Here is a 26,590-nt window from a genome sequence, read left to right as displayed (position 1 = left end):
TCACGAGTATTACGACCTATAAGCGATGACGAAAACTCATTACCTAACCTTAAAATCTAATGTCATCAAAGCGTTGTCTACATTGTCTTAATAATTTTTTTATTATCACAGAAGTTTACATCAAATAACATTTTTTATTTTCAAAAACAATTATTTTTACAAATAAATGTACAATATATATATATATATATATATATATGCATTTAATTTCGTACATTTGGTACCCTATACAAAAATTCCCCATCATAATCATAATAACAATCTTTAATCCTAATTTGTAAATGCTTCTTTCTCAAATGCTCTGGCACCTTGATAGGTTTTGTATATTTGTATGTAGTATCTATTTTTTTTCTCCATAATTTAATACCTGTTTCAGTACTGTCGTTATCTGGTAGTCCTGGAACATATTCTTCATAATTATTTTCAATAATTTCTAAATCATTTAACTCAGGTTTCGTTTTTAATGTATTTTCATTTTCTTCTCTAGCAATATCATTTTTTAACTCCTTTTCTTTTTTATATATATCTAATATTAATTTTTGAGAACCATCTGAAATACCCTCTTTAATTTGCTCAGACATTTCCTCTACATTTTCACTTAAAAACTCACTAAATGTCATATGTTTTTCAGATTTATTGTTGCTACTTCGATATCTATATTGCTTGTTTTCAAATTCTAAATCATGTTTTTCACAGCTTTCTCTAGAAATGTGAACTAAATCTATTTGATTTTCGATTTTGGAATTGTTTAATGTTTCAAATTTTAAAGGCTTGATTCCCATAGATTTTGCTTTCAATTGCAATTGTCTTTGATAATCATCTATATCTGTATCCTCTATACATGCTGTTTCTACATATTGATTTATGACTTTTACATGATCAGTTGCTTTTAATGCTACTGCTTCTTCAGATGTATAATTCGTATAAGCAACCAATTTATTTTTTTCTGATTTTGGAATATTCATTCCCATAGACTTGGCTTTTGCAGCCAATTGTGCTTCATAGTCTACTTTAGTATTTTCTTCCGACAATGTGTCTTCAGTTTTATCTACTTTTTTTATATTTTTAGGTTTAACCTTCACATTTGCACCCATTTTATTATAAGTTTCAGTGTTTTGAAACTTAGTGGTCTCATTTTTATGTTTAACTTTTACTTTAACACCAGTTTCTTCCACTATATTCTCAGACTTATCTTTATCTGAATGTAATATATTAGTCTCTTCTAATTTTAAACGATTTTCTTTTGCTTCAATGTAACTTTGTACTATATTAGAAAAATAAGTATTTCTTGGTTTGGGCAATTCAATTTTAGGTGGTACAAATTTTTCTGCCAATTGTACTCTATCTATTAAAACTATCTTTCTGTTTTGAAATTTTTTTAAATGCTCCTCTAACTGATCACTCAATACTAATTCTCCAGATTTAAATTTCTCCCAGTTTTTGGATACATAATTGTCATAATCAATGATTCTTTCAGCTGAATCTGGTGACCATTTGGATTTTAATATTTTCTTAATAGTTGTTGGTAAAGCTGGAAAACTTTTGCTTAATTCTTCAGGGGTCCATAGATTTGGATCATTTTTATGCAAAGATTTGATTTCTTCCTTTTCAACATAAGTAAGAAAACTAGGCTGATGCTCTTTGAATACCTTCTCAGCTGTGATTTGTTGTTTTAATTTATCCTTTGCTACCTGTTTTTCCCTAAAAATATAAATGAAATGTTTTATATCTATACAAAACAAAAAATATTTGTATTTTTTATCAAGACTTACTTTAGATGCATATTATAAGACTGACCAACTTGTGAGAAATCAGCTTCCTCTTGGTCTATATCATCAGGATCAATAGTTTCTAAATCTGTAATATCATCCACAGTCTCTAATAAAGTTCTCATTTGCCCATGAGAAACCCTATTTTTCCTTTGGTGAACTTGAGGACTCGAGATTCTTCTCGCATAACTTCTACGAGAAATATATAATATTGCATTGATTTTATTCATTTTTGATCAATCAAAAGTTAATGACACACAAAAAATCAATTAAACCGAAAACTTTTCGCACTGATGCAAAAAACATATAATGAATACCCTGTAGAGAGAATATAAATCATACATCAGGGCGGAGGGACATTAAGCCAAAGAAAAGCGTGGAAGAGCGAAGCCAAAGTGGTGGGGGAAAAGAAATTAGACGCCATCTTGATTTTAGTTTAGGAACCACGTTATAAAATCCCTCACCATTAGTACATATATAATAGCAGAGATGAAACGGTAATTACGTTTCTTTCCCTGCAAACGCATCCTTTTTGTTGGTATTGGTGTATGCGCATTAATCGAACAGCTCGATAAATACTGAATTTTTTTGATGCGTTTGGGAAAGCATGCCACTACTCTCCAAGATACTCCTTCCTTAATAGTTTCTAGAACACTCCTCAACTGCTAGATGTTTCTTGAGAAACATGGACGAACATCGTTCTGCTGATATAGTGAAGTATTGTATACAGAAGTTTTAAAAGTTATTTTGTATCGAAAAGCGAATTTAATCTTTAGAAAATGACTTCGATTCACTTTGTTGTTCATCCGTTACCTGGAACGGATGACCAGCTGAATGACAGGTAAGGGAAGCGCAACGGAATCTTGCCTTCATGTTAACGTATCATTTAACATGTCTGTCTCTGCTTATATTGAAAGCAACCCATTTTGTGCTATATCCGTGCAATCGTTATTTCCTTCATACATTTAATTGATTTCTCTTTCTTTATCGCGTGTTTTTTTTCATTTTCTCCATTCAATTCATTAAATCACACGAATTATTTTATAAAGAAATCTATGAAACCCCTGTCAAATAGTAATATTATTCCCCATTGAAATACAAGAATTTTCCAGTCCATTTCATAAAGCTGGTTAACTCCCTTATCTGTTCTCTATATCTTTTTTAATTCATTTAATAAATTGTTTATATATTCATCTTTTATCAAATTATTAATTATTATTGGTTTTCAGGAGTTTTTTTTCTTTGGTTATTCATATTTTGTATATTAATTATATATTACTCTACCTACTTAATAAATAAAAAAATCCACTTCCATGTTATTCTTATTAAAGCTTTTCCTTTGTTCATAAAAAAAACATGGAGATAATAGTGCTATATATGAGATCCTAATCTTTATTATTTTTTGTTAATAAAGATTTAATTGATTTATGGTTTTAAAATGAAATAAAATTTACGAATTAATCAAAATACTAATGTATAACATACGGATTTCTGATACTATAATATATGTAATTTTATTGATTATACACAGATGTGATTTTATAATAATATTATATTATGCTGATTTAAATTATAACCTTAATTTACATTAGTCTTCATGTATTTTTTTTATAGATTTCTGTGCATCATTACATTGTTATAAAAATAATTACATGTAGAAAATTCAATTAAGAATAAAGAAATTATAAAGTTTGTATGTTACTTTATAGATTAAAGGAAGTAGCTGAAAAAATAAATCGTTATGGATATTGTACTGTGCCAGCTTTTAATGGCTTAAAAATCACTGTTAGGCGTATTGTTATTGGACCAACGCATATTGCTTTGCTAACAGATGATAATAAAGTATGCCGAGTTGCATTTACAGTTCTTTCGGACAGATTGGATTTAAGTAAAAGTGAACCAAATAGAAAGTAAATATCAATGTATTATTTTTTATGTGTTATTGTAATTTTATATATATTAAATTTACCATGTTTTACTATTTGTCTATAGTACAAGCAAAAATCATGTTGGTAATACCAGCTCTGCTCCAAGTGGAAGTGGCAATAGCAATAGTAGCAGTAGAGCAGGAATATCTAGATCACGTACTAGAATTATGCGTAGTTCAGCAATTCGTGGTGGTGGTAATAGTAGCGGTGCTGGAGGTGGTGGTAGAATGGCAGGCCCTGCGGGTGTTATTATGGGTGGTGGCACAGGTAATAATTCTAGACCTATTGTGTCTGTACCTGCCCCATTTGTCCCAGAAGATCTTATATCGCAAGCTCAAGTTGTCTTGCAAGGAAAAAGCCGTAATTTAATCATTAGAGAGTTACAGGTTTGTTCTTATTAAATATTGATCATTCTCTCAACATGGTGGTAAAAATTAATGTCTTAATTATATGTCATATTATAGCGTACAAATCTTGATGTAAATTTAGCGGTAAACAATCTTTTATCTCGGGATGATGAAGAAGGTGATGATGCTGAGGATGCTGCAGATAGCTATGTGCCAGAAGATCTTATATCACTGCTTGATGGCGGCTTTAGCAATGAACATTCTGTTATAATAGATGCAGATTCTATGTTTTCAGAAGAGATGTTCGGATATACAGGAATGAGAAAGTAAATATTCATTTACTATATACATGTTTTTATTTTTACTAAAACTAACTGAAAATAAATTATAGTCGTGGAAGCTCTTCACGTAGATTGGGTAGTGATCGCGAGGGCGAGCGATCGTCAGAAAGAGATCGTGATCGTGACAGTTTTAGTAGATGGAGAGATCGGCAATATTACGGTCCACGGCGTTGGTTAGAAAATGCACTTAAAGATTCTTGGGAAAAGGATCCAGGTAATTTGAAGGCTGTCTAAGAAAAAAGAAAGTAAATCATCTATAATTGATTAATAATTTATGTGTAAATGAATATTTTTTAGACAACAAGAAAAAAGACTTGGCTTCTCAAAGTCCATTATGGATATCTGAAGAATTAGAATGGTGGCATGATAGAAGCAATAAGCAAACACCAAAGTTTGTACAAATTGCTGCTTTATATAGTGAATTGATTGCTGTTTCAGCATCAGGACAATTATACCAATGGAGATGGTCCGATGGAGAACCCTACAAACACCCTGAGGTAACTGAAAATTGTAATTTCTATAAGATGAAAATGTTAGTTACGATAAGTATATAATTTTTTTGTCCTTATATTTTAGAATCCAAATGTGCATCATCCAAAAACTGTTCCCCTAGCACTGGTTTCAGAAAAAATTATGAATATATCTGCCACAGCGATTCGCTGTTCTGTTAATACAGAAAGCGGCAAAGTAGCGACTTGGCTGGACGATCTTTTAGGACATGTTGCATCTAGACTCGAACATCCTGCTCAAGCGTTTTCCGAATTTACATTGGATAAAATTGTTTCGTTGCACACATGTGCTTTATATACAGTGGCTAAATTGGAAAGTGGTACACTTTATTGGTGGGGAGTGTTACCATTCGCACAGCGCAAGAAATTATGGGAAAAATATAAAGCTAAATCTCGTAAACATCGAACATCAACCGTATTGACAGCTGACATCAGTTATGGAACACATGTCTGTATGAAAAATAGTCCTATTTATCAACCGGGAGCTATTGGATTTACAATAGCAAATGGTGTTCCAAAAGTAGGCCAATTATTGTCGGCGGCTTGGAATTTAGATGCAACTTGTCGATTTAAAATTCTGCCTGCTAAAACTTTTTTGCCTAGTGCTACGTCTGATAAGCGTGAAACTAATGGCAATGGAAATACAACGCCAAGTAAAACTAACCACAAGGAAACTGCTGATCGTCTTGATATGCCTCCACCCCCATCGCCAGCTTCAAGCACTTGTAGTGATACTGGTAGCATTACGACTAGCCATAAACGTCAAAAAAGAGCGGCGCCTAGGAGCGAAGGAGATTCTGATAAGAAGGATGAGGAAGATTGGCAACTGAAAGATGTTATTTTTGTCGAAGACGTTAAGACCGTGCCCATTGGGAAAGTAATTAAAGTAGATGGCTGCTATGTGGCAGTGAAATTCTTTTCGAAGGATGCTAATGAAAAGGAAAAGGAAACCAAAGAAAAAGATTTTAATACATCTGATTTTAAAGATTTAACAGCAGAGGAATTAATTAAACTCATAGCAGATTGTAGACTTTTGAGAAAAGACGAATTGCAAGTGGTGAAATCATCCATGAATCCACGAGCGCCGGATTGTTTCCAAAGAACACCAAGAAGGGTTAACATTGTTGAAGGGTCGAACGATAGCATTTTAACTATAGCTACAGACGGTCAAGGAATTCATGCTATTTTAAAAAATGGAAATAAATTAAGTTATGTGGTTTATAATTTAAGTACTGGAAGATATGTACAAGATTCATACATACCATCTGATATCTCTTCGTTTTTGGGCCTGCAACCCCAGAATATTAATCTCACAAGTGCCGGTGAAAACGAGTGCTCAATGATTCTACGCGATGGTAATAATACAATTTATCCAATAGCAAAAGACTGTGCGGATGCTATCAGGGACCCGAATTGGCTAGATTTGGCTCCAGTTCTATGCATCGGTGCCTCGACCATTCCCATACCAATTTGTTCTAATTCCACAAATTTAAAGAATAAAGTAGCCCTTATTGCTCTGGCATTCGACAATTTGATGTTAATGCCACGTATACTAAGATGCGATTACGACCTTGTTAAGCAAGTCTTTGCTGGTCTTGAGCAAGACATGAAAGGCAACACTGCGCAACTCCAAGCTATTTTGTCAGAACGTTGCGATGGAAATCGTAATATTTTTCATGCTTGTGTCAATATGTGTTCACCCACCTCTAACAAAGAAAATGATCAAGGTATTTGCATGTTTATTAATGTAGCAATTAGTTATATCAAATTCTATATAAATCTGCTCTCTAAATTTTAGGCATCGAGCGTGAAATAGCAACAAATGCAGTTGATGGCACATCAGCACCTATTGAGGAGCCAATTCCAACTTTAAGCTGGCCTCCCGAAGCGTTTGATAATACATCAGGTGAGGAAGATAGTTTGCTCAGTATTGGAGCTGCTAGCGTGTCTATGACAAATAAAACAAATGCTGGAACGACACCTAACAACACATACATAACAGATTCAGTTGAAAGAAGAAACAACGCATTACTTATACTAAAGTTTCTGTGCGAGAGCCCAGTATTAGCACCGCATTTAAAGGAGCTTCTTGTCGCTAAGTATGACATTTTTCCCCGTAATTATATATTATTTGTAATATAATAACTTACGCCTTTATTTTACATTCTTAATTATCTTATTTAGGGATGCGCAAGGTCAAACACCTCTGATGTTAGCAGTTTCCGTTCGCGCATACCACGCTGCTTTGATTGTATTAGATACGATTCAACGAGTTGGTAAAGATTCCAAAGAATGCGCCAGCATGATTTTACCAGCCGATGCAAGCCCAGATTTATCGCCACTCTTCGTCACTTGCTGCAATGACACCTGTAGCTTTACTTGGACAGGCGAAAAGCACATTAACCAAGATATCTTTGAATGTAGAACTTGTGGACTCACCGGATCATTATGTTGTTGCACAGAGTGCGCTCGCGTTTGCCATAGAGGACATGACTGTAAACTGAAAATTACTTCGCCCACTGCTTACTGTGATTGCTGGGAAAAATGCAAATGTCGCGCTCTCATTGCTGGACATCAAGGTGCGCGTTATGATCTGCTTTGCCGTCTTGTGACTAATACAGATTTGGCTACTAAGATCAATTCACGCGGTGAAAGTATCTTGCTCTTTTTGGTACAAACAGTAGGCAGACAATTGGTGGAGCAACGTCAATTTAGATCTGTACCTCGACATTCAACATCTGCTAGCCGTAAACCACCTTCGTCAGATGGTACGTTTTTTTCTTTATCCATCTATATTTATTTAATCTTATCATTTAACTTTTATAAATAAAAACCGTGCTTCATGCAGCGCTTCTTACAGGTTTAAGCGCCGATTCGGATATGCCGGATCACGACTTAGAGCCTCCTCGCTTTAGTCGAAAGGCTTTCGAAAGGTTATTGAATGATTGGCCGGCTGTTCAGTGCATGATAATGTCAGGAGTCTCTGAAATCAATAACGAACAGCTATTTGGGGACCAGGTGCAAATAAGTCGACAAAGTGGAACAGCATTACTTGATAAATTTACACACTCCTTGCTCGTAAAATGCAGTGCTGAAGTAAGATTTTTTTAACTTATTACTCTTACGGCATTTCAATAAAAGACACAAATTTCGAAGTAGGTTTTTATTTGGTTGGTGACGGGTCAGCAGCGTAGTTTAATAAAACATATAATTCGTTAGGTCATAATTTCAGCAAGTGCCATAATTTTTATAAAAATTGCTTGCAATTACATTGCAAATCATTGCATGTCTGCGAATAGTTATGGATAAAAATATGATCACTGAGTGCAGCCACCCCGTTATTAATTATCGATTGAACACTTGCATAGAATGTTAAAATAAGCTAAAAATCCTTCTTTTTGACCACATTTCATTATTCTGCAATTAATTTCCAGTTATGAACTTCAAGAATGATTTAATTTTATTTTCTTGAAAGTGAGTTCTTTATAGTACGTTAATATTACAACAAAATTCTCTGAAATTTGTACGTTTTTATATGGAATGGCTGTTTTACACGAAAAATTTTATTTTTTTGTTACGCGTATGTAATACAAATAATTACATATTGTAGATGCTCGATACATTATTAACAACTTTGATACGAGAACTACAAAGCGATGTACCCGGACGACAAGAAGAAGCTAACAATGTTGCAAGACGATTTGTCAGATCTGTAGCACGAATATTTGTAATATTCACCATAGAATTAGCTCCTAATACGACAAAACGAAGAAAGTACGTGCATATTTTTATTACAGTTATGCTCATTAATAAATAGTGGAAATTTATTTGGCTATCTCTTTCGTTATTAGTAGCGCCAGTCAAGCCTCGCCCCGAATGAAATGTTGCAAAGTTTTCCAAGCCTTGATTAAACTGGCAGTAGAAGAATTATGCGAAACAGCTGATTCCCTTATCGCTCCTGTGAGATTGGGAGTTGCTCGACCAACTGCACCTTTCCAATTGACCAGTTCAGCTTTAGATGTTATAAATGGTTCCGAAGAGCTTTTCTCAATAGAGCCATTAATACCACACAGTGGTGTGAGCTCTCAAACATTGGATGCTGCTTTGCAAACTCAACAAGGCAATAACAACATCACGATTGCTAGAGATGTTTCTAATTTGGATGAAACGGAAGCGGGTGAAGGTATGAAAAATAATGCTATTTAATCGTAACATTGGTCGTGATAAAAAATTGGTAAATAATATATATATTTTTAGAAGTTCCGATGGACATGGATGGTGATATAAGTGAGCACGAGGAGCCTGGTGTGCCAGGAGCAGTAGTAGGTCAACCGTTGGGCGAAGTTGATAGTAATGCTGGCGGAGTGGGGGAAGAACAGGCAGGAGATGGCGAATCTGATGCTGAATTAGATCTTCTGGCTGAGGCTGAAACTGAATCAGACTCGGACGACAACCACAGCAACCAGGATGCAGCATCTGCTCAGCGCAGTGTACAAACTGGAGCCACTGCTGGCTCCGATGGTGGGATGGGTTCAATTCTTCTTTTCCCAGAAGATGAGTCGGGAGATTCCAGTCAACAAGAAGATGATGAAAGTGAAGCCGGAGAAACGGACGAACAGGATAATGAGGAATTCCAAATTGGCGATGAACAGTTGGAACGTAGAAGGTAGTATTTAATCTAAAAATGAGTTAATTAGCTATTTTAGTATGGTTTTAATACAATGTTAAATGGATTTTTTAGTGGAACATCTGGCCATTTGCATCGTAATAATCTTGCTCCAGTTTCAATGCAATGGGCAATAAGAAATCGAGAATTGAACACTCGTACTACAGGATTACGAGTAGCAGGTGGAAGCAATTTGGTTTTCATCGATCCAGCGTCTTTAAGACGTACAGCTACTACATCAGCTGTTGCAGCTGCCCAAGAGCCCATTACAATGGGAACGACTGCTAGCTGTTTAGCGAGAGCATTTGGAATTGTCATACGTCAAATAGCTGACTTATTAGTCATGATGCAAGACTATAAAACGCTTGCACCGACTTTACCACGATTAATGGAAATTACTTTCCAGGATGCAATTAATTTACAAGTAATTTTTTTATTAAACTTTGAAGAAATACGAAATATTTTAAGTTTATAACATTACTAAATTTATTTATTTCGTGGGTTTTTCCAGGCTTACTTAGAAGCACACTTAAAGCCTACTTGGGATTGGCTATTGACTGTTATGGATGCTACTGAAGCCCAGTTAAGATTTGGAGTATCCTTAACTCGCAGTGCAGATCCAGCCCACCCAGAACATCCATTGAATAATGCACCGTTATTAACTGCGAGTAACTTCACAGGGTTATTAAACAATGCTGCATTGTCGCTTACTTTACAAGGAACTACAGGTCGGAATCAACGCAATGGCATAGCAGCTAGTTCCAATATGTCGACACCTCAAACTTCCACAAGGCTTACTGTAGGCTTTGCTGGTGTCGGTGAACAACCAAGAAGTAGCAGAGAACGTGAGGGTTTGTGTCTTATAAATTTTTGCGCTTTAACAAATTATATTTGTATCTTAAATTTTAATTTACTTAGGTGGTGATGCAAACGCGGCTAGACGAGAATTTTTATCATACTGTTTATCACTCATGCGCGCCCATAATGGAGAACACAGAGATAGCTTGCCAGTTTTGGATGTTTCTGCTCTAAGGCATGTTGCTTACGTTTTTGATGCTCTTGTCTATTACATGCGCTCTCTATCTGAACCAATAACTTCAAGGAATGAAGCACAGAAAGAATCAACTAGTTATTCCAATTGGTTTGAGGTATGTTTTATTCTATAAATTGTTTTTATCTTCTGATAAAAATTAGGGTCATATTTTTCTTAATATTTTTAATTTTTTATTTAGGATGAGAATGATAATGAAGAAGGAGAAGAAGAAAATTCACCAGCTCCTACACCAATGGAAACTGATTCGGTTGATTATCCAGATTTATTGCAAGTTTTGGGCTCCAGTAATAGCAGCAGCTCCACGCAAAAAGGAAGAAAACATCCATTCTTGCAAAGATCGGATTCAACTCTGTGCCTTGGTTGCCCGCCTCTTGATCCATTTGACACTGTGATGAGCGAAGCATTGCCATTAGCTGATCAGCCGCATTTATTACAGCCACATTCAAGACGTGAAGATCTTTTTGGCATTCCAAGGCAATCAGCCGCTTCTAGTACATTTGCTAATCAAAATCCTTTGGAAGGCTTACCAACTAGACTGAGTTTATCCGCACGAAATACAGACAATCAAAATAATGCTGCACAGCCAACATTTAGCCAAGTTGTACAAGGCCCATCTGCATCGGCTGATGTTAGACGCAATTCTGTTTCGGTTGGAGAACCTGGCTCTAGCAAACATGCGGTATAAATATGTTTTTTCTCTTTATTCTGTACATTTTAAATTAAACGAAACGTAAAATAACTAAAACTAAGTTTTTGTATTTAGGAAAAAACAAAAGTTTTTAGTAATCTTGGAGAAAATCATGCGTCATCAGTGAGTGATCAATCTGATAGAGCTCCGATAATAGTTTCTACAAATAATCAAACAGATTCAGGAACTGTAAAAAATAAGGAATCTTGTAAAAGTAATAGAAGTGTTATAGTTCGAGCTGGTTCAGCTGCAGTAAGTATAATGGTTTTTTATATTATTTTCTTAAAGGACGACCTAAATTATGTGTTTAAGATTAAAAGCACTAATAGCTTCTTTTATTCAAAAAGGACAATAATGTAAACAAAGCTAATGCGGTAGAAGTGCTAGTAGTTCAAACTGCTGAAAATCAAAATGTACCGGAAGAAATGGATCATGCAGCAAGCAGTCATGAAATATCTGCGCATGAGACTGTAGAAACGAGTCCAGTAGAGAACACAAGAGCTGTATCTTCAATTGGAACAAATATATCTCATAATATTTTATTGGGTAGATGGAGATTATCACTGGATTTATTTGGACGAGTTTTTATGGAAGATGTAGGGCTTGAAGCGGGCTCTATTGTATCTGAGCTAGGTGGTTTCCCAGTGAAAGAAGCTAAATTCCGTAGAGACATGGAAAAACTTAGAAATGCACAGCAAAAAGACATCACTTTGTTAAAAGTATGTATTTCAAATACAACTATCGTTTTTAAGCATAAAAAATTATTATAAAAAGTAATACGTATCACACACATTTTTTACAATCACAGGTTGAACGTGATAGAACCCAATTATTAGTGCAAACCATGAAAGAGTTAAATACACAGTATAATTTGTATAATAGAAGAGCTTCTAACACTCCTCCTTTGGCAGTGAATCGAGTAAAAGTGACATTTAAGGACGAACCTGGTGAAGGTACTGGTGTTGCAAGAAGTTTCTATACTGCGATCGCTGAGGTTTGTAAAAGATCCAAAAACAAATTAAGTATTTAAATACATAGCTGGTAGCTTATAGAATTTAGTATAAATAAATAAATATATATATATATATATATATATTTATTTATAAATAAAAAGCATCTATCAAGAACAAAATGAAAAAGAGACGAATATGAAAATGTAGTTAATTAACTGATTGCGTTGATCAAGTGAACTTTTTCATGGATAAGGTTGTAATCGTTATTAATACCGGTAAAAATTCTCCTATTCGTCTCTGTCAATTGTACAACGTGATCTTAATTTTACAGGCTCTACTTGCAAATGAGAAACTACCTAATCTCGAAGCAGCGCAAGTAGGATCCAAATATACACAGTATAATGTTTTGCAAAAGTTGAAAAGCCGAGACCGTGATAGAGATTTAAGACGACAGGTAAATAAATTTGTTTTATTATTATTTGTTTAGATAATTTAATAATTAAATATTAAAAAATAATTCATTAATTATAGCATCCAAAATCATCTGGAAAGCTTAGAGAAACTCGTAAAGTTTTATCTGTCGAAGCACGACTATTTCATCGCCCTGGCACTTCTGAAGGAAACAACGCTTCGGGATCAGGAAGTTCATCATCAAATGCTCATCCTCTACCCAGTGGTCATCCACATAACGATCATTTGACTTTACATCAACAACAGCTTGGAGATAGGCTCTACCCGAAGGTATGCATTTTGTTAAAATGAAGCACGATTTAATAAATCAATGAATTACACTTACAAATAAATTGAAACAGGTTAAAGCATTACGACCGACATTAGCAGAGAAAATAACTGGAATGCTTTTGGAATTAACGCCTGCTCAGCTTATGATGTTAATTGCATCTGAAGATACTTTAAGACAGAAGGTTGAAGAAGCATTTGAATTAATTCATAGTCACAATCAGGATCTAGCGAGCGAAGCTCTTTTAGATTTAGATGTATTTAGTTTAACCGAGCGTTGTGCAGGAAATAAGAAAAAATTGGATAGTAGTATATTAGATGATACAGAGGACAATGCTCCACTTTTTTATTCACCTGGTAAAAGAGGATTTTACACACCAAGGCAAGGAAGGGGTAGCTATGAAAGACTAAATGCCTTCAGAAATGTGGGCAGGTAAGCGTTTTTCTGTTTTGGTTGATTCTTTGTTTTTACTTTGAATGATGAACCTGATTAACAGATAACATTTTTACTTTTTTGTTTACAGATTAATAGGACTGTGTCTTTTGCAAAATGAATTATGTCCTATTTTCTTAAATCGTCATGTAATTAAATATATCTTGGCTAGACCGATAAGATTCCACGACTTGGCATTTTTCGATTCTGTTATTTATGAAAGTTTACGACAACTTGTAATTGATGCAGAAACTAAAGACAGTAACAGTTTATTTTCTGCGCTCGATCTTACATTCAGGTAAGTTGTTAAATTAATACATCTAATTTTCCTGACGAGGGAAAATTGAATCTGGTTTTCAGCAACTGATATAAAATTAAAATGTTTTTAGTATTGATTTATGCCCAGAAGAGGGTGGAGGTTCAATTGAGCTTATACCAAATGGTCGTGATAACGAGGTAACTGCAGCTAACGTTTATGATTACGTACGGAAATATGCAGAAGTTAGGATGATTAAAGTTCAGGAAAAAGCACTGCACGCTATGCGGGAAGGAGTATTCGATGTGCTCCCTGAAGGAGCTCTTGATGGCTTGACATCCGAAGATCTAAGATTACTTCTAAATGGAGTTGGAGATATCAATGTATCGGTATTGATATCTTATACGTCGTTTAACGACGAGTCGGGCGAATCTACCGAAAGATTAGTGAAATTTAAACGGTGGCTTTGGTCGATCGTTGAGAAAATGTCGCATGTTGAAAGGCAAGATCTGGTAAGAATTATTTTTTTCTTATCTCATTTTAACACTTTGTTGATTGGCAATTTTACAATGTATATACATGAAAACACAAGTCAACTCGTGGCCGGTTAACAATGTGTTAAGTAAGAAATGAAACTCTCTTATTTTTTAAGTAAGAATAATAAAAGTATTTTACGACTAAGATGCAAGTATAGCACAATGACACGCTTCTGTCTTTAGGTGTATTTCTGGACTGGATCTCCAGCACTTCCGGCGAGCGAGGACGGATTCCAACCAATGCCAACTGTAACTATTCGCCCAGCTGACGATGCCCACTTACCAACCGCAAATACGTGTATCTCACGTTTATACGTTCCATTGTACAGCTCTCGGCATGTTTTACGACACAAATTGCTACTTGCTATCAAAACAAAACACTTTGGTTTTGTATGAATTAATATGTCACATCAGATTTAATATCCCGCTTGAGCGCACTGAACGAAAGAACAGATCACATTATTCATTGTGAAATAAGGAAACAGTTATAAGTTGTTAATTTTTTTGCTGTGTAGAGAAATTTATAACATTTATAAATTTATAAGGTGTAATTATAAATTGATTTCTTTAATCGACAAAAAGTGGTCTTCATCGTGATAAGGTTTTACGTTAAAGTGTCATATTTAGTCTTTATAGTACTCCAATAAAATTTTCTCAAAAATTAAATTTACAGGTACGTTTCATTTTCAGTCAAATGTATGAAATAAAATATAGGAAACATTTTAAATGTCCATGCCCTCATAATTTATTTTTCTACATCTACTTTAAACTAAATTTTATTTTTAAATGATAGGAATTTTAACAGATTGTCGTACAATTCATTTTTTCTTTTATTAGGTATGTTCAAGATTTAACAAAAAGATGTTTGATAGGACATAATAGTTTTTCCAATGCACACCAGTAATAAATCTTTTTGTATACTGATTTTGTTAATTATACTTGACATCAAATTAAAAGCCAAATTACACATAAATTTCAGAAATAAAATACGAGACATGGTATTTAAAAATATGGAACGTTAGTGAACTAGGCACGAGTATCCGAGAATCTCCAAAATAAGGTAATATAGAACTTAAGTGAAATTTTGACGTCACTAATGCAGACGATAATTTAAAAGCTCAAGTAAAACTTCTATGAATGGATTTGAATTGATTTTATGTAGTGTAAAGTGACCAAGGTATTTCTAAAAAAATTGCAATTAAAATAGAAGCAATAGAACTGTTTTTATTGCCTACACTTTTTGCACTATTTATAAAGTGTATACTTTTGTGTAACATATACAATTTTTCTTTAAAATGCAGAGAGTATAGACAACAAAAAATGGCCTATAATCTAAGGATTTTAGGTACCTACTTCATATCATTAAATACTTTCTTTTAAATTTGATAAGCAGAATTTCAATAATTTCTAAAACAATAAAGATAATTCTGTTCATTCTTGGCATGCACTCACATGTTTTTCCTCCAAGGTAACAGTATACATTTCCAAAATGATACTACATTTTGGAACAAGAAAAAAAAAAGAGAACGGTTGAATTTACAGCTTTAAATATATTTCCTAAACAAATAAACTGAAATAGTAAAAAATAATCTATTATATTTAATTTACTTAAAAAAAAAAAAAACGCTATAACGCTAATATGTATAATATAATAAATCTCATTATTTATAAATTTCTAAAAATCGTAAAGTTATATACAATAATTATAGTATCCGTTTATACTTGACAAAGTATCGATAGAAACTTATGTACAATGGTTACCTATTGACCATTTCCTGAATTGTTTTGGGGTAATTTTGCTATCGTTTGGCTCAATTGAGCCAATGTCTCTGGGGTTGCATGTGCTTTTAAGATTGAATTTTCAGCTTCCAATTGATTGATTCGATCCATAAGCTCTGCTATTTTTTCTTTCAACACCTCTACTTCTTCCCTCACCGCAAACATTAAATGACTTTTTACTAAATCCTACAAAATAAAAATGAAATCTATATGTTTCCAATTTATGATTGATCTCATTTATTTGTTGCATATTACTGCTTACCATAGCTTGTTCAATCTTATTGTCAATAGCTACAGCATTTGCCCCTGACATACTGCAATAATAACAAAATATTAAGATGCTAAATAAAAGAATTACTACAATGATAATGATAGTGAAGAAAAAAACCTTTCATTGTCTTCAAGAGCATGATGTTCATCTGCAGCTTGAGTAACTTCTGCAAGCGATTCCAAGAGATTGGAATCTGTTGATTGTGCCACAGAAGTGGGAGCAATCCCTGACATAGAGTCCTGCTCCGTATCAGATTGATGAAACGTCATGTTTCCTGATTGCATTCCGGTGACTACATTTTGACAACCTCCAGATACTTGAGCGATTTGCACTTGAGCATTACTACTGGATGATTGCTGGGGTATTTGGCCTTGTGTTAAAGATGCAGAGGCATGAATGCCCGTTGAGGTTTGCTGGGTATTAGACTGAGGAACTTTATGAATGTTTTGAATGCCTTGCATACCCTGCATGGTAGTGATTGCCTCAGAAATAGGTGCCATTTGCTTTTGCGTTTGCAGAGGTGGTTGTTGTTGTTGCTGCTGTGTGACAAGAAGACTTGGTGCCTGAGGTGCCGAAGCAGAATTTTGTTGTACAGTTGATTGACAAACATTTTGACCTGGTAATGATTGATTTTGGGTATTCACTGTAATGTATGTATCCTCTGAAGAATGGGACATATTTTGTTGAGGGTTTACATTGCTATTACTAGTCTGTGTCAAAATAGGAATAGAACCTTGTGGCATACTCTGAGGTTGTCCTAAATTATTTGGATGAGAAGGCTGTAAATTAGTTGGTAATGTGGACCCTTGTTGTCCACCTGGTGGCTGCTGAGAATTTATTTGTTGAGTTGACGACTGGAAGTATTGTGGAATTTGTGAAGGAGCTTGTACTTGAGTTTGAGCCTGAACCTGTGTCTGATTATGCTGTACATTCGGAGGTATAGAAGTTTTGACTGTATAATTCACACTGGTAACAGATGCAGGAGTGTTCTGTACACCCAAAGAGGAATGCACATCGGCATGAGATGGTACATGTCCATTGGTTTCAATACTAACGCTCTTATCATCGGAAACTATTGACTGCTTATTTGCATCAGGTATCACAATGCCACTATCCGTCACTCCATAGGATATACATATCTCATTTGGATCTGATACTTTTGGCGTATTGATAGCTGTTGGTTGATTGACTGATGTATGGTCCAAATAATCCATGCAAGTCCATCGTCCCCTCTTAAAAGGTTCGGTACTTTCAATTTTAACTACCTTAAATCTCTCATTTCTTCCATGAGAGTGCACCTCACGCAAGTCTGCATCTTGCTTGGCATTGCTCGAAAATAAATTAATAATATTGTTATCTGTGACAGATGTTATGTCAAGAGTATTAATGCTGCTGTCATTAACAGAATTGCTAACATTGCTCCCCTCAGAAGGTACAATTGCTAATCCATACTGGGAGCTGGTTGGAATAACCGGTGCTGTGCTAAGGGCAGCATTACTGGTATTAAAAAAGACATCCTCTTTGGAGAAAGTGTCCTCCGAATAACTTGGTGTTTCAATATCAAGGTCGGTAATGCGAGAATGCTCAATGGAGTTATCCTCGGTGTGAGACTCGTCGAGATCATCGTTGGAGTCCTCACCAGCATCATTGCTCATGCGACAGCCAACAGTAACGCTGGTGATTTGGAAGGAAGAGGTCTTCTTTCGACATTGATTGCTGCCCGTCACGTTGTTAGAAACGGACAGGTTGACCGGTTGGTAAGGCTTATCTGGCTCGCCTAACCGGATCGTCTCAGTCGTTGTCCGATGTACTGGATTCGTAATTTTCCTGCTACCTTCCGACAACAACTTGTGAGATTTTCTGTGTTGTACATTGTCTGCCATTATTTATAGAAACTTAGCATTCGAGAGGCACGATCTTTGCTGCATCCGTTGTCCTTTTGCATATTAAAATCAACATCTCTTCCCACGCCCGGCTCCCGAGCCCCGACCCGACCTGATCCGACGACGACTCTTTCGCCGTTCGAGTTATCAGGCTATACCGTGCCTCCTATTCAATGCACTACTACCACTAGTACTACTACTACTACTACTATTACTACGACTATTACTACTACCTAATACACCACCTACACCCAATTCAATCATATTCCTTTCCGCTATTGCTATACTCTTGACAGTTCACCATTTCTACCTTTAATTCACGGGGAGAGCCACAGAGACTGACTTTCCTTCAGCTGTTTCGAGGCTAGCTGCTACTAGAGCTGCTAGCACTCACACACACTCTTTCTCTCACCCTGTTTTACTATCTCAATCCTTCTGTTCATGGATAATCACTCACTAGTATATAACGGTGATAAACTAATACGAATAATATAACAAGGAGATCGAATCGCGAGACCTCTTAATCTTAATCGCCACAGTTGCCTCTCCTCTTTGCCTGTCTGCTACCTTCTTAGTTCTTCTTGTTCTGACTCTTGTTGGCTCTCTCACTTGCCAAAACAAACCCTCCACTACCACCGCCGCCACCTCTTTACTTTTCACGGCCAATCACGCTTCATTTAAACTCATTCCTGCTGCTACTGCTGTATTCTTTCACATTATCCAATGCAATTTCCAAGTTTCCAACGCATGTCTATTTCTCTCTCCCTCTCTCTCACTCTTCCTTGTACTGTCTCCTTTTTTTCACGTCTTCTACCTTAATTATACCGCAGCTAGACATATACTATTACTGCCTGTCTGCCTATTTCCCTGCTTCTTCCCTACTTAGCCTTGCCGATGCCTCCTGTCCTGTCTGCTCCGACTGTTTCTATTATAGTTAAGTGAGCAGTTTAAAAATGGCTGCCAATTCACTCGAGGAATTACCATGTATTATATCATCTATTTAGAGTATCTTCTCCTTCTAACCACACAAAAAACTTCCCCCTCCAAATCTCTTTCTCCCTCCCCACTTGCCATTCCTCATTCTATTGTATAGCTCATTTCCCTTTTTCTCAACGTTTATCTATTTTATCAGACTTTATTTGATAATTTATAGAGATAAGCGGATATACTAATTACTAATTATAAAGCGATTAAAAATAAAATATTTTTATTTTTTAATATTAAACATGAATAAATAGATAGAATATCATGTTATTTTATATGCATATGCGCATAGCAAAGGCCGAAATTCTGAATGATTCTATTTTATGGAAGCATGCTGCATACATGTAATGTACATACATCCTATCTACAGAATTTTTTTCAATGGTTTTTCTCTAACAACAGCGAATGTATATGTATTACATACAGACCGGCATATGTAGGCGTCCCTTGATGCTTTTATTTTACGTGACATACATTGTAAAGTTTTAGTACTCGCAGCTAATAAATGAACGCAACCTAAGGCAGCATTATCTTAGGGCGTATTCCATTTAAGGCCCAAAACGCTCATAATGTCTCATAATGTAATAGTTCACGTTACACGTATTATATATTATGGGCGTTATTGGCCTTAAGTGGAATACGCCCTTAGCGGTAAGGTTTTTGAACATCACGATTTACTAATCAGAATCAGCCAATGAGCGACAAGTAATACGGCCGCGTTTACAAGTATAATAAATCAAGATGGTAGAGTTGGCAACACAGACCCAATAATCCATTAAATCCAGCATCGTGTGTCGCCGGCTTTAGCAATGGTCGTTATAATAGTATAGTTTAAATTTTCAATTTATGTCAATAAACATGTCAATATATAATAATATGTTGTATCAGGAATCGGCATTTTCGACCTTATACGGTCAAGATGATTACGAAATTGATGAGGAAAACGAAGAATATCTGGAAGAAGAAAAGGATATCGATGATCCGGATGAGAGCGATGAAGGTTTGAACGCTATTTATACACTATGTTATTAACATCAACAGTTAACATTTATCTATTTGCTATGATTTCAATAACTTTAAATTTAATGTTATCAATTCTGCTTGATATAATGTGGCATATTTAATTCAATAGCTATTAATAAATTAGTAGCGATACTGGTCACTTTGATGTCATTGAAACCAATTTTACTATTAGTAAAGAACTTGCCTACATTCACACTTAGTTTAATATTTTTGCAAAGAAAGTGAATGGTGTTATTTTTTTTTTGTTAAGCAATGTTAATTTCTGACTAATTTTTATTAAAACCAGACACAGAAGAAGCTAGTGAAACTGACATGGGAAAGTCAGAGAAGTACACCGAAGTGAAAGAACAGTAAGGATATATTTTCAGACCATGATAAATATAAATCATTAAATAATTATTAAATTTTAATTCTGTCATAGGGTTTATCAAGATAAATTAGCTATATTAAAAAAGCAGCTTCAACAACTTAAAGATGGTACTCATCCAGAGTATAATAGGAAATTAAAACGCTTAGAGATGCAATATAAAGAAAGGTACACAAATTATCATTTATATTTTTAGTATAGAATTAAATCTTTGTACAAACTTATTTTACAGATTACGCCTGAATATAATTTATCGAGATTACTTGACTGAATGGGTAGAAAGGGACTACATTTTAGAAAAGAAGGCTGCAGTTAAAGAATTTGAAGAGAAAAAAATTGACTTGAAAGAAAACTTATTAACAGATATGGAAGAAAAGAGAAAAATGATTGAATCTGATCGGCATACCATGGAGCTTACAGGAGATTCTATGGAGGTATTTTATATCGGTTTTTATCTAATTGATGACTGGTAATTATTTAACTTCTATAAGTATTATATTAATAATAATGTATTCAATAAAAAAAGGTAAAGCCAGTCATGACAAGGAAGTTACGTAGACGACCAAACGATCCTGTGCCAGAAAAGGTAGAGAAGCGTAGGAAACCTCCACCAGCTCAATTAAATTACCTTTTAGACGAGAAAGAAATCGAAAATGATCTGAAAGCTATCAGCCGTGTTAGGAAACCAGGTAAAAGTTTAAAACTTTTTTAAAAGGATTCTTCTAATAATAGAAAACCTAATTTTCCTCCTGATAGCATTACCACATTATAATGCAGTCAATCCTGTGTCCCAACATAGTTCACCATCATCTGAAGCAGCATTGGTTGAAGCAGTTGAAACAAAGATAGAAGATGGTAAATTATTGTATGAACGAAGATGGTAAGTTTATAAGCAGTAGTTCTTTTTTATAATCAATATCATTGCTGCTACAGTATTATTAAAATATTGCAGGTTTCATCGTGGACAGCCAGTATATGTGGAGGGCAAAGATTTATCAAAATTTGCCGCTAATATATCTGCAATTGGAACAGAAGCTGTAAATATCCTACAAATTTATTTACATATTTTGGAATGTACATGGGAATTATTTGCATAAAGCATATATGTATGTGTTACAGATATGGGTTAAAAAAGTATCTGATGGGAGCAAAGTAAGAATATATACATCACAACTAAGTAGGGGAAAAATATCTATTAAACGGAGAGCATCATAATTGTGGAAGTATTTAAAAAACTTTGTAAGATATTAAATTTGTGATATTATTAAGTTACACAACAATAAATTTATACTTTTTAACATTTTCCATGACTCCTCCTTTCAATTAAGTTATAGTATGGCCTCAGCAGCGGAACGATTGAAATTGTGAGGAATCTGATAATTGCATAAGTATTGGGTACCTGTTTATATTATGTCTCAATATTAAGCTGCTACAAATCTAACATGAATGTTCCAAATTGTCATTGGTATCACCATGCATTAAACGAGCGGCCTCAATCAAATTTGACTTACTTTAGTTGAAAGTAGTGCTTAGCAACAGTCTAAGTGATAATTTTATTATGCTTTCTAACAATTTGATTTCTTTTTAAAAATTAAATAATATTAAAAGAAATGAAACTTGATTTATATAATGTCAGAATATTCTATAAGATCATGCTCAATTAAAAGACATTTTAACAGAAAATGAACACAAGTTTATGCTGTGAATTAATATTTTATAAACAATTTGAATTCAAAGCATTGCAAAGAAATGAAAATATTATGATTATATATTTAAATTGTTTAATTATGAGGTAATTACATCTACCTAATTTATTATATTACATATATTAAATAATGATAGGTGTATTGTAAAAGATTATTTTTAATTAATACACATGATGTAATCTGTAATTAAAATATGAATTGCAACTAAAAAAAACTGATAATATTTTATTGCAAAGTTGAAAGGTTTTTAAAACTCTTTTAAATCAAACATAATATGCGTTTATGTGTATATAAAAATTCGTCTTATATTCCAATGAATACAAACAAAGTAGTCGATAAAATAATGTTAATGAAATATTGAAGTAGATGCAAAACGTACGTAATCATTATGTCAGAAGTTAATGTTTGTCACTCTGCCATCATATCCACACTTAAACAATCCTCACCCATATTGCTGGGAGAAGTTTCAAGCTCTCCAATTTCATTTGATTCGCTGTAAGAACAGTATAAGCATAGTAATACAGTCAACATAATAAAAGACCAAAATAATTTTGTTTTTTTTGTATAAAAATTACCTATCTAGCGATGGATCATTACTAAACATTTCTGTAGGTACAGTTGGTGGTGCTTTTTCTGGTACAAGCTCCAGATACGTTTGGCGAGACTCTAAATGTCTTTCTACTTCCTCCGGTGTCATGTGGCCATCTGCCATTAAAGACATAGGTACCATATTATTTGAAACTTGTACCTATATGATAATATAAAATAATTAAGTGTACATTTGGCAAATACCTTTATTTTTTACTATTTTACTCACTGCAGGTGTGTTAGCTTTTGATACTTTTGGCATAGTCTTTTTCTTTTTACTTGTACTAAGAGGTTTTACAATGCCAGGTGAATGATGAGGAGTATGATTACTTATACTTATTTCAACTTTTTTTCTAAACAATTAAAAATTTAATAATTTCATTAATTATAAACTTCTTAGTTGATAACTCTAGTTACCTTTTTGAAGTATCCAGTCGCACAACTTCTTCATCAGATGATTCTGTTTCATCGCTTTCACTGAAAGAGGCATCCACTTTCTCATATTGAAGCAATCTATCCAATAAAAAACTTTTATCTCTGTTTACTTTGAGTAATTTTCTTTGTGTTGATCTTAAAGCTTCTTGAAAGCATTCATTCTCCTAGAAAAGTCAACAATTTGTTTATATTTATAAGCAAAACAATATGTATAAAAAAGAAATGATATATTTGTTACATACATAGATTAGAAATTTTAATTTTCTTTTGAGGTTTCGATATTGATCTTTGTAATTGGGCACTTCCTCTTCAGGACTGTCCTCATCATCTTCTGCATCTGCATTGTTGTTTGCAATAGAACGACAGTACCATCCTTCCAACATTGATCATTTGTAACTACAATAAACATGGTTATATGAGAAAATTTTTTAATAAAGCTCATATCGAGATTTATTATTTAAAAAATATTACAAATAAGATGTCTCTATTAACGGCCGTATTTATAGTCGTTACTCACACTCATCTCAAACTTGAGGGAGCCTCAAGTCGAGTCTACCCGAAATTCAGAGAACCTCGATCGTGTTTTAGTTTATACAAACGCTAAGTTGCGCTAAGTAAAATACTAAATATTATTGGTCGATTATTCAGCACTTCTTGAAATTGACCAATCATATTGAGTATATTACTTACTCAACTTAGCACAGCTCCAACAGACGCACCCTCTGTCGAGTTTACTCGAGATTTTTATACTTGAGAATACGCCTTAATTGCCTTTACACAAGGCTTGTTCACGGAGCACGTTATTTACAGCAGGCATCCCGCGTCGAGGGGGTCGTCGAGGGGGTCGAGGGACTTTATAACGCGGTCCCTAAATGCATCATGGACCGGTATATATGGGGTTTCTCGATGCATTTAGGAACCATAATGCGAAGACTCCCACTACATACCAACCAATGGTTGCGTTTCTAATCCTTAACGTTAAAGTAACACTGTATCATGATTGGTCGATTCAGTCAATTTGACCAATCATGAAACGTTCTTTGCATAGCGCTGCATAAGCGCTAAGGATTAGAAACGTAACCATAACTTAAGAAGGAAAGCGCGAGTAAGCAAACAATTTTTATTAAAAAAAACTTTAAATTTTATTATTCAAAGCTTTTTAATCAAAAATTGCTAACTCGCCCAACTGGCGATTTTTCGTCCTGAGTTATTGATGATGAACGGCCGGCCTTATAACAGGGTTCCTAAATACATCGAAATAATTAGAAAAAGCCATCCTGGCGACTGTAGCATAAATGCTTCTCGCAAAAATTGATTCATGTCCATCTCAATTCAAGTAATATTTTTCGCTGCATGTAGGAACATCTTTGAAAAGACACCAGCGTCGCTTACTTCTCGACTCGCGCGCCATGTATACTATGTACATATGTAATAATACATATGTATGTATGTACTGTATGTATTATGTATGCCAATTGCCAGTATAATGTGCACTTCTATATTGGACAAATAGTGGAAGCTAAGCTATTGGGAATTTACTGCCACTACAGCCATCACCCAGTTGATAAAGGAAGTTTTCCAATTTTCTAAAAAATTGACGTAATCAGACACATAATTTGCGTGGAATTTAACATATTATTCGTTTCTAATTATATGGATTTTAGACTAATTAGAAAGCATCTAAAGATAAAATAATGCTGAAATACTGACAGTAGATTCCTGAGCGCAGTTAATGTTAGCGACATCTGTAGATTACTTTTAAAAGGTGGGTAGGAAAATTACCTAAAGATAAAATGTCCTAACGATAAAATGACCTAAAAATGCTAACTTCATAGGTAGTATAACCCCCTATTTATCGACTAAGTAACCTTGTTGGCAATTATGAAGAATGTAAAAATGGAGAATTATCAAAATTGTTTTTAATTTATCACCGTTTACATAAAAATGTTAATAATGAAGAAATACCCCTGACATTGTAAACATGACATAATAAAATTTAATTCTTAAAAGATTGTTTCAAGCTTACATCAGTAGATGCCGCCACCTGTCGAATTAAAAGAATTATTGCTACTATCATTATCTTCTGATTGAGTTTGTGAAGCGATAAAATATAGATTAAGGCAATGTTCCCATCAGTATTTAATTGCACATTAAAATAAATATTAATTTATTTAGATACCAAATTAAGTTTAAAATGCGTTTAATAATTTGGCACACACACAAATGATTCTCATCTGCTCTTATTACATATAGTATCTTTATGAAAGAAATTGTACGAACCACTGCGCAAGTTTATCAAAAATTTAATAGAGCGTAATAACATAATATATAAATCAATTATTCTTTACTTTTTATTACTGCTTAATTTTAATAATTTTATTCAATATTTCGTTTATTCCCTGCTTATCACATGCCATTATATGCGGTATACTCATTTCGCTCACAGAGATGCTGCATAATAGACCAGTGGATCAATTTAGAAACAGGGAAATTAATGATAAATAAATTAAATCTAACGTGTATCATTCATCCGTATATTAGAGTAATTTGATTACATTATAATGTTTCTTAAAGAATCCTTATGCAGAATATTATAATATTTCGGATGGATTTAATGAGAGGCTGAAATTTTGAATCTACCGATAAGATCTTGGATCCCTCGTGAGATGATCTTTTAGGTTCATAAAAGCGCATTGCATCGGAATAAGGTTTGGTGGAAAGTTTGGCAGGAATCTGCGTACAAATTAAAGAACAAAAAGAAAGTAGAAAGAAGACGGGGCCATTAATTATGCTCGCACGCGTGTCCACAGCGGTGCCATCTTATATGCGGGTTCGCCCAAATACCGGAGAACCAAGATACTTCCGCGACGATAACGGCAACACTTGGTACATAACCATATCTCACTTCTTCCTTTCTTCGCGAATGTCATGTCCTCCTTGCGACCTCCTTCTCAGATTTTTCATCGCCAAATACCATCCCCGCCATCATCCTCCCCCGCGCGGCTCTCTTACATACCACGGCTTAACTTCGCGGACCAAAATCCACCCTTTTTTTACAAAAAAAAAAAAAAAAAAATCCTAAGTCTCGTCGTTCTCTTTATTGCAATAATGATAATAATTATTTATGTTATAGGTAGAATCTTGTCCGAACATAGCGGTGACCATTTTGAAAAATAAATAAAAGGAGGACGAAGATAACGGTATAAAGTGGGATTTGCCAGACGACTTAATCATTTTTCTACGACACTATATCCTTCACGTATTTAATATTGATAATTTATTTATACAAGTCCGATGGCTTTACGATCTATGACAAAGTTGAACTATTACCGGGCG

General features: G+C 34.3%; 5 protein-coding genes across 12 annotated transcripts in view; 2 read left to right on the top strand and 3 right to left on the bottom strand.

Annotated features, from left to right (window-relative positions):
• Positions 1–89: 89 nt before the first annotated feature.
• On the bottom strand, positions 90–2,127 carry LOC136779602 (DNA ligase 1-like). The gene is made up of 3 exons (XM_066737278.1): positions 2,112–2,127; positions 1,773–1,961; positions 90–1,701 (listed from the first exon to the last, which is right to left on the bottom strand). Exons 2-3 carry the CDS (start codon positions 1,892–1,894, stop codon positions 204–206), a joined length of 1,620 nt encoding a protein of 539 aa, XP_066593375.1. The 5' UTR covers positions 1,895–1,961; positions 2,112–2,127; the 3' UTR covers positions 90–203.
• Positions 2,128–2,435: 308 nt separating this feature from the next.
• Positions 2,436–14,949, top strand: LOC136779599 (E3 ubiquitin-protein ligase UBR5-like). Of its 2 annotated transcripts, none has more exons than XM_066737274.1 (26): positions 2,436–2,610; positions 3,479–3,679; positions 3,762–4,083; positions 4,162–4,370; positions 4,436–4,599; positions 4,683–4,882; positions 4,962–6,621; positions 6,693–6,993; positions 7,079–7,662; positions 7,755–7,990; positions 8,505–8,668; positions 8,746–9,077; positions 9,152–9,560; positions 9,636–9,984; positions 10,072–10,411; positions 10,479–10,708; positions 10,793–11,293; positions 11,378–11,554; positions 11,650–12,021; positions 12,111–12,296; positions 12,587–12,709; positions 12,787–12,996; positions 13,068–13,426; positions 13,518–13,724; positions 13,816–14,194; positions 14,402–14,949. In XM_066737274.1, exons 1-26 carry the CDS (start codon positions 2,549–2,551, stop codon positions 14,612–14,614), a joined length of 8,490 nt encoding a protein of 2,829 aa, XP_066593371.1. In that variant the 5' UTR covers positions 2,436–2,548; the 3' UTR covers positions 14,615–14,949. The 2 variants fall into 2 exon arrangements, with proteins under 2 accessions (XP_066593371.1, XP_066593369.1); XM_066737272.1 differs by having other exon boundaries at positions 7,743–7,990.
• A 799-nt stretch (positions 14,950–15,748) lies between these two features.
• On the bottom strand, positions 15,749–19,110 carry LOC136779600 (protein bunched, class 2/F/G isoform-like). The gene is made up of 3 exons (XM_066737275.1): positions 16,386–19,110; positions 16,260–16,311; positions 15,749–16,183 (listed from the first exon to the last, which is right to left on the bottom strand). Exons 1-3 carry the CDS (start codon positions 18,149–18,151, stop codon positions 15,980–15,982), a joined length of 2,022 nt encoding a protein of 673 aa, XP_066593372.1. The 5' UTR covers positions 18,152–19,110; the 3' UTR covers positions 15,749–15,979.
• Positions 19,111–19,883: 773 nt separating this feature from the next.
• Positions 19,884–21,823, top strand: LOC136779386 (sin3 histone deacetylase corepressor complex component SDS3-like). 2 transcript variants are annotated; one of them, XM_066736944.1, is made up of 9 exons: positions 19,884–19,947; positions 20,024–20,135; positions 20,445–20,508; positions 20,580–20,693; positions 20,758–20,959; positions 21,052–21,214; positions 21,282–21,405; positions 21,478–21,562; positions 21,645–21,823. In XM_066736944.1, the coding sequence occupies exons 1-9, from the start codon at positions 19,945–19,947 to the stop codon at positions 21,738–21,740; spliced, it is 963 nt and encodes a 320-aa protein (XP_066593041.1). In that variant the 5' UTR covers positions 19,884–19,944; the 3' UTR covers positions 21,741–21,823. The 2 variants fall into 2 exon arrangements, with proteins under 2 accessions (XP_066593041.1, XP_066593039.1); XM_066736942.1 differs by having other exon boundaries at positions 19,914–20,135.
• The window catches only part of LOC136779387 (uncharacterized), a 47,733-nt gene continuing 42,547 nt past the window's right edge, over positions 21,405–26,590 (bottom strand). For 2 of the 6 annotated variants that reach the window (XM_066736945.1, XM_066736948.1), the window contains 5 exons: positions 23,497–23,650; positions 23,237–23,418; positions 23,049–23,172; positions 22,807–22,979; positions 22,495–22,724 (listed from right to left, as the gene is read on the bottom strand). In XM_066736945.1, coding sequence (XP_066593042.1) covers positions 22,640–22,724; positions 22,807–22,979; positions 23,049–23,172; positions 23,237–23,418; positions 23,497–23,637 — 705 coding nt within the window. In that variant the 5' untranslated portion in view covers positions 23,638–23,650 and the 3' untranslated portion in view covers positions 22,495–22,639. Of the gene's footprint in view, positions 21,543–22,494; positions 22,725–22,806; positions 22,980–23,023; positions 23,173–23,236; positions 23,419–23,496; positions 23,651–23,725; positions 23,879–26,590 lie in introns of those variants that run through there. The other 4 variants (XM_066736947.1, XM_066736949.1, XM_066736946.1 and 1 more) reach the window with 4 other exon arrangements.

The sequence above is a fragment of the Prorops nasuta genome, unplaced genomic scaffold, assembly GCF_024137725.1.
Source record: "Prorops nasuta isolate Cenicafe-Biocafe unplaced genomic scaffold, Cenicafe_Pnas_1.2 PNAS00017, whole genome shotgun sequence".
Lineage (NCBI taxonomy): Eukaryota > Metazoa > Arthropoda > Insecta > Hymenoptera > Bethylidae > Prorops > Prorops nasuta.
Note: the sequence above shows the minus strand (reverse complement) of the source record. Positions and strands in the feature narration are given on the sequence as shown.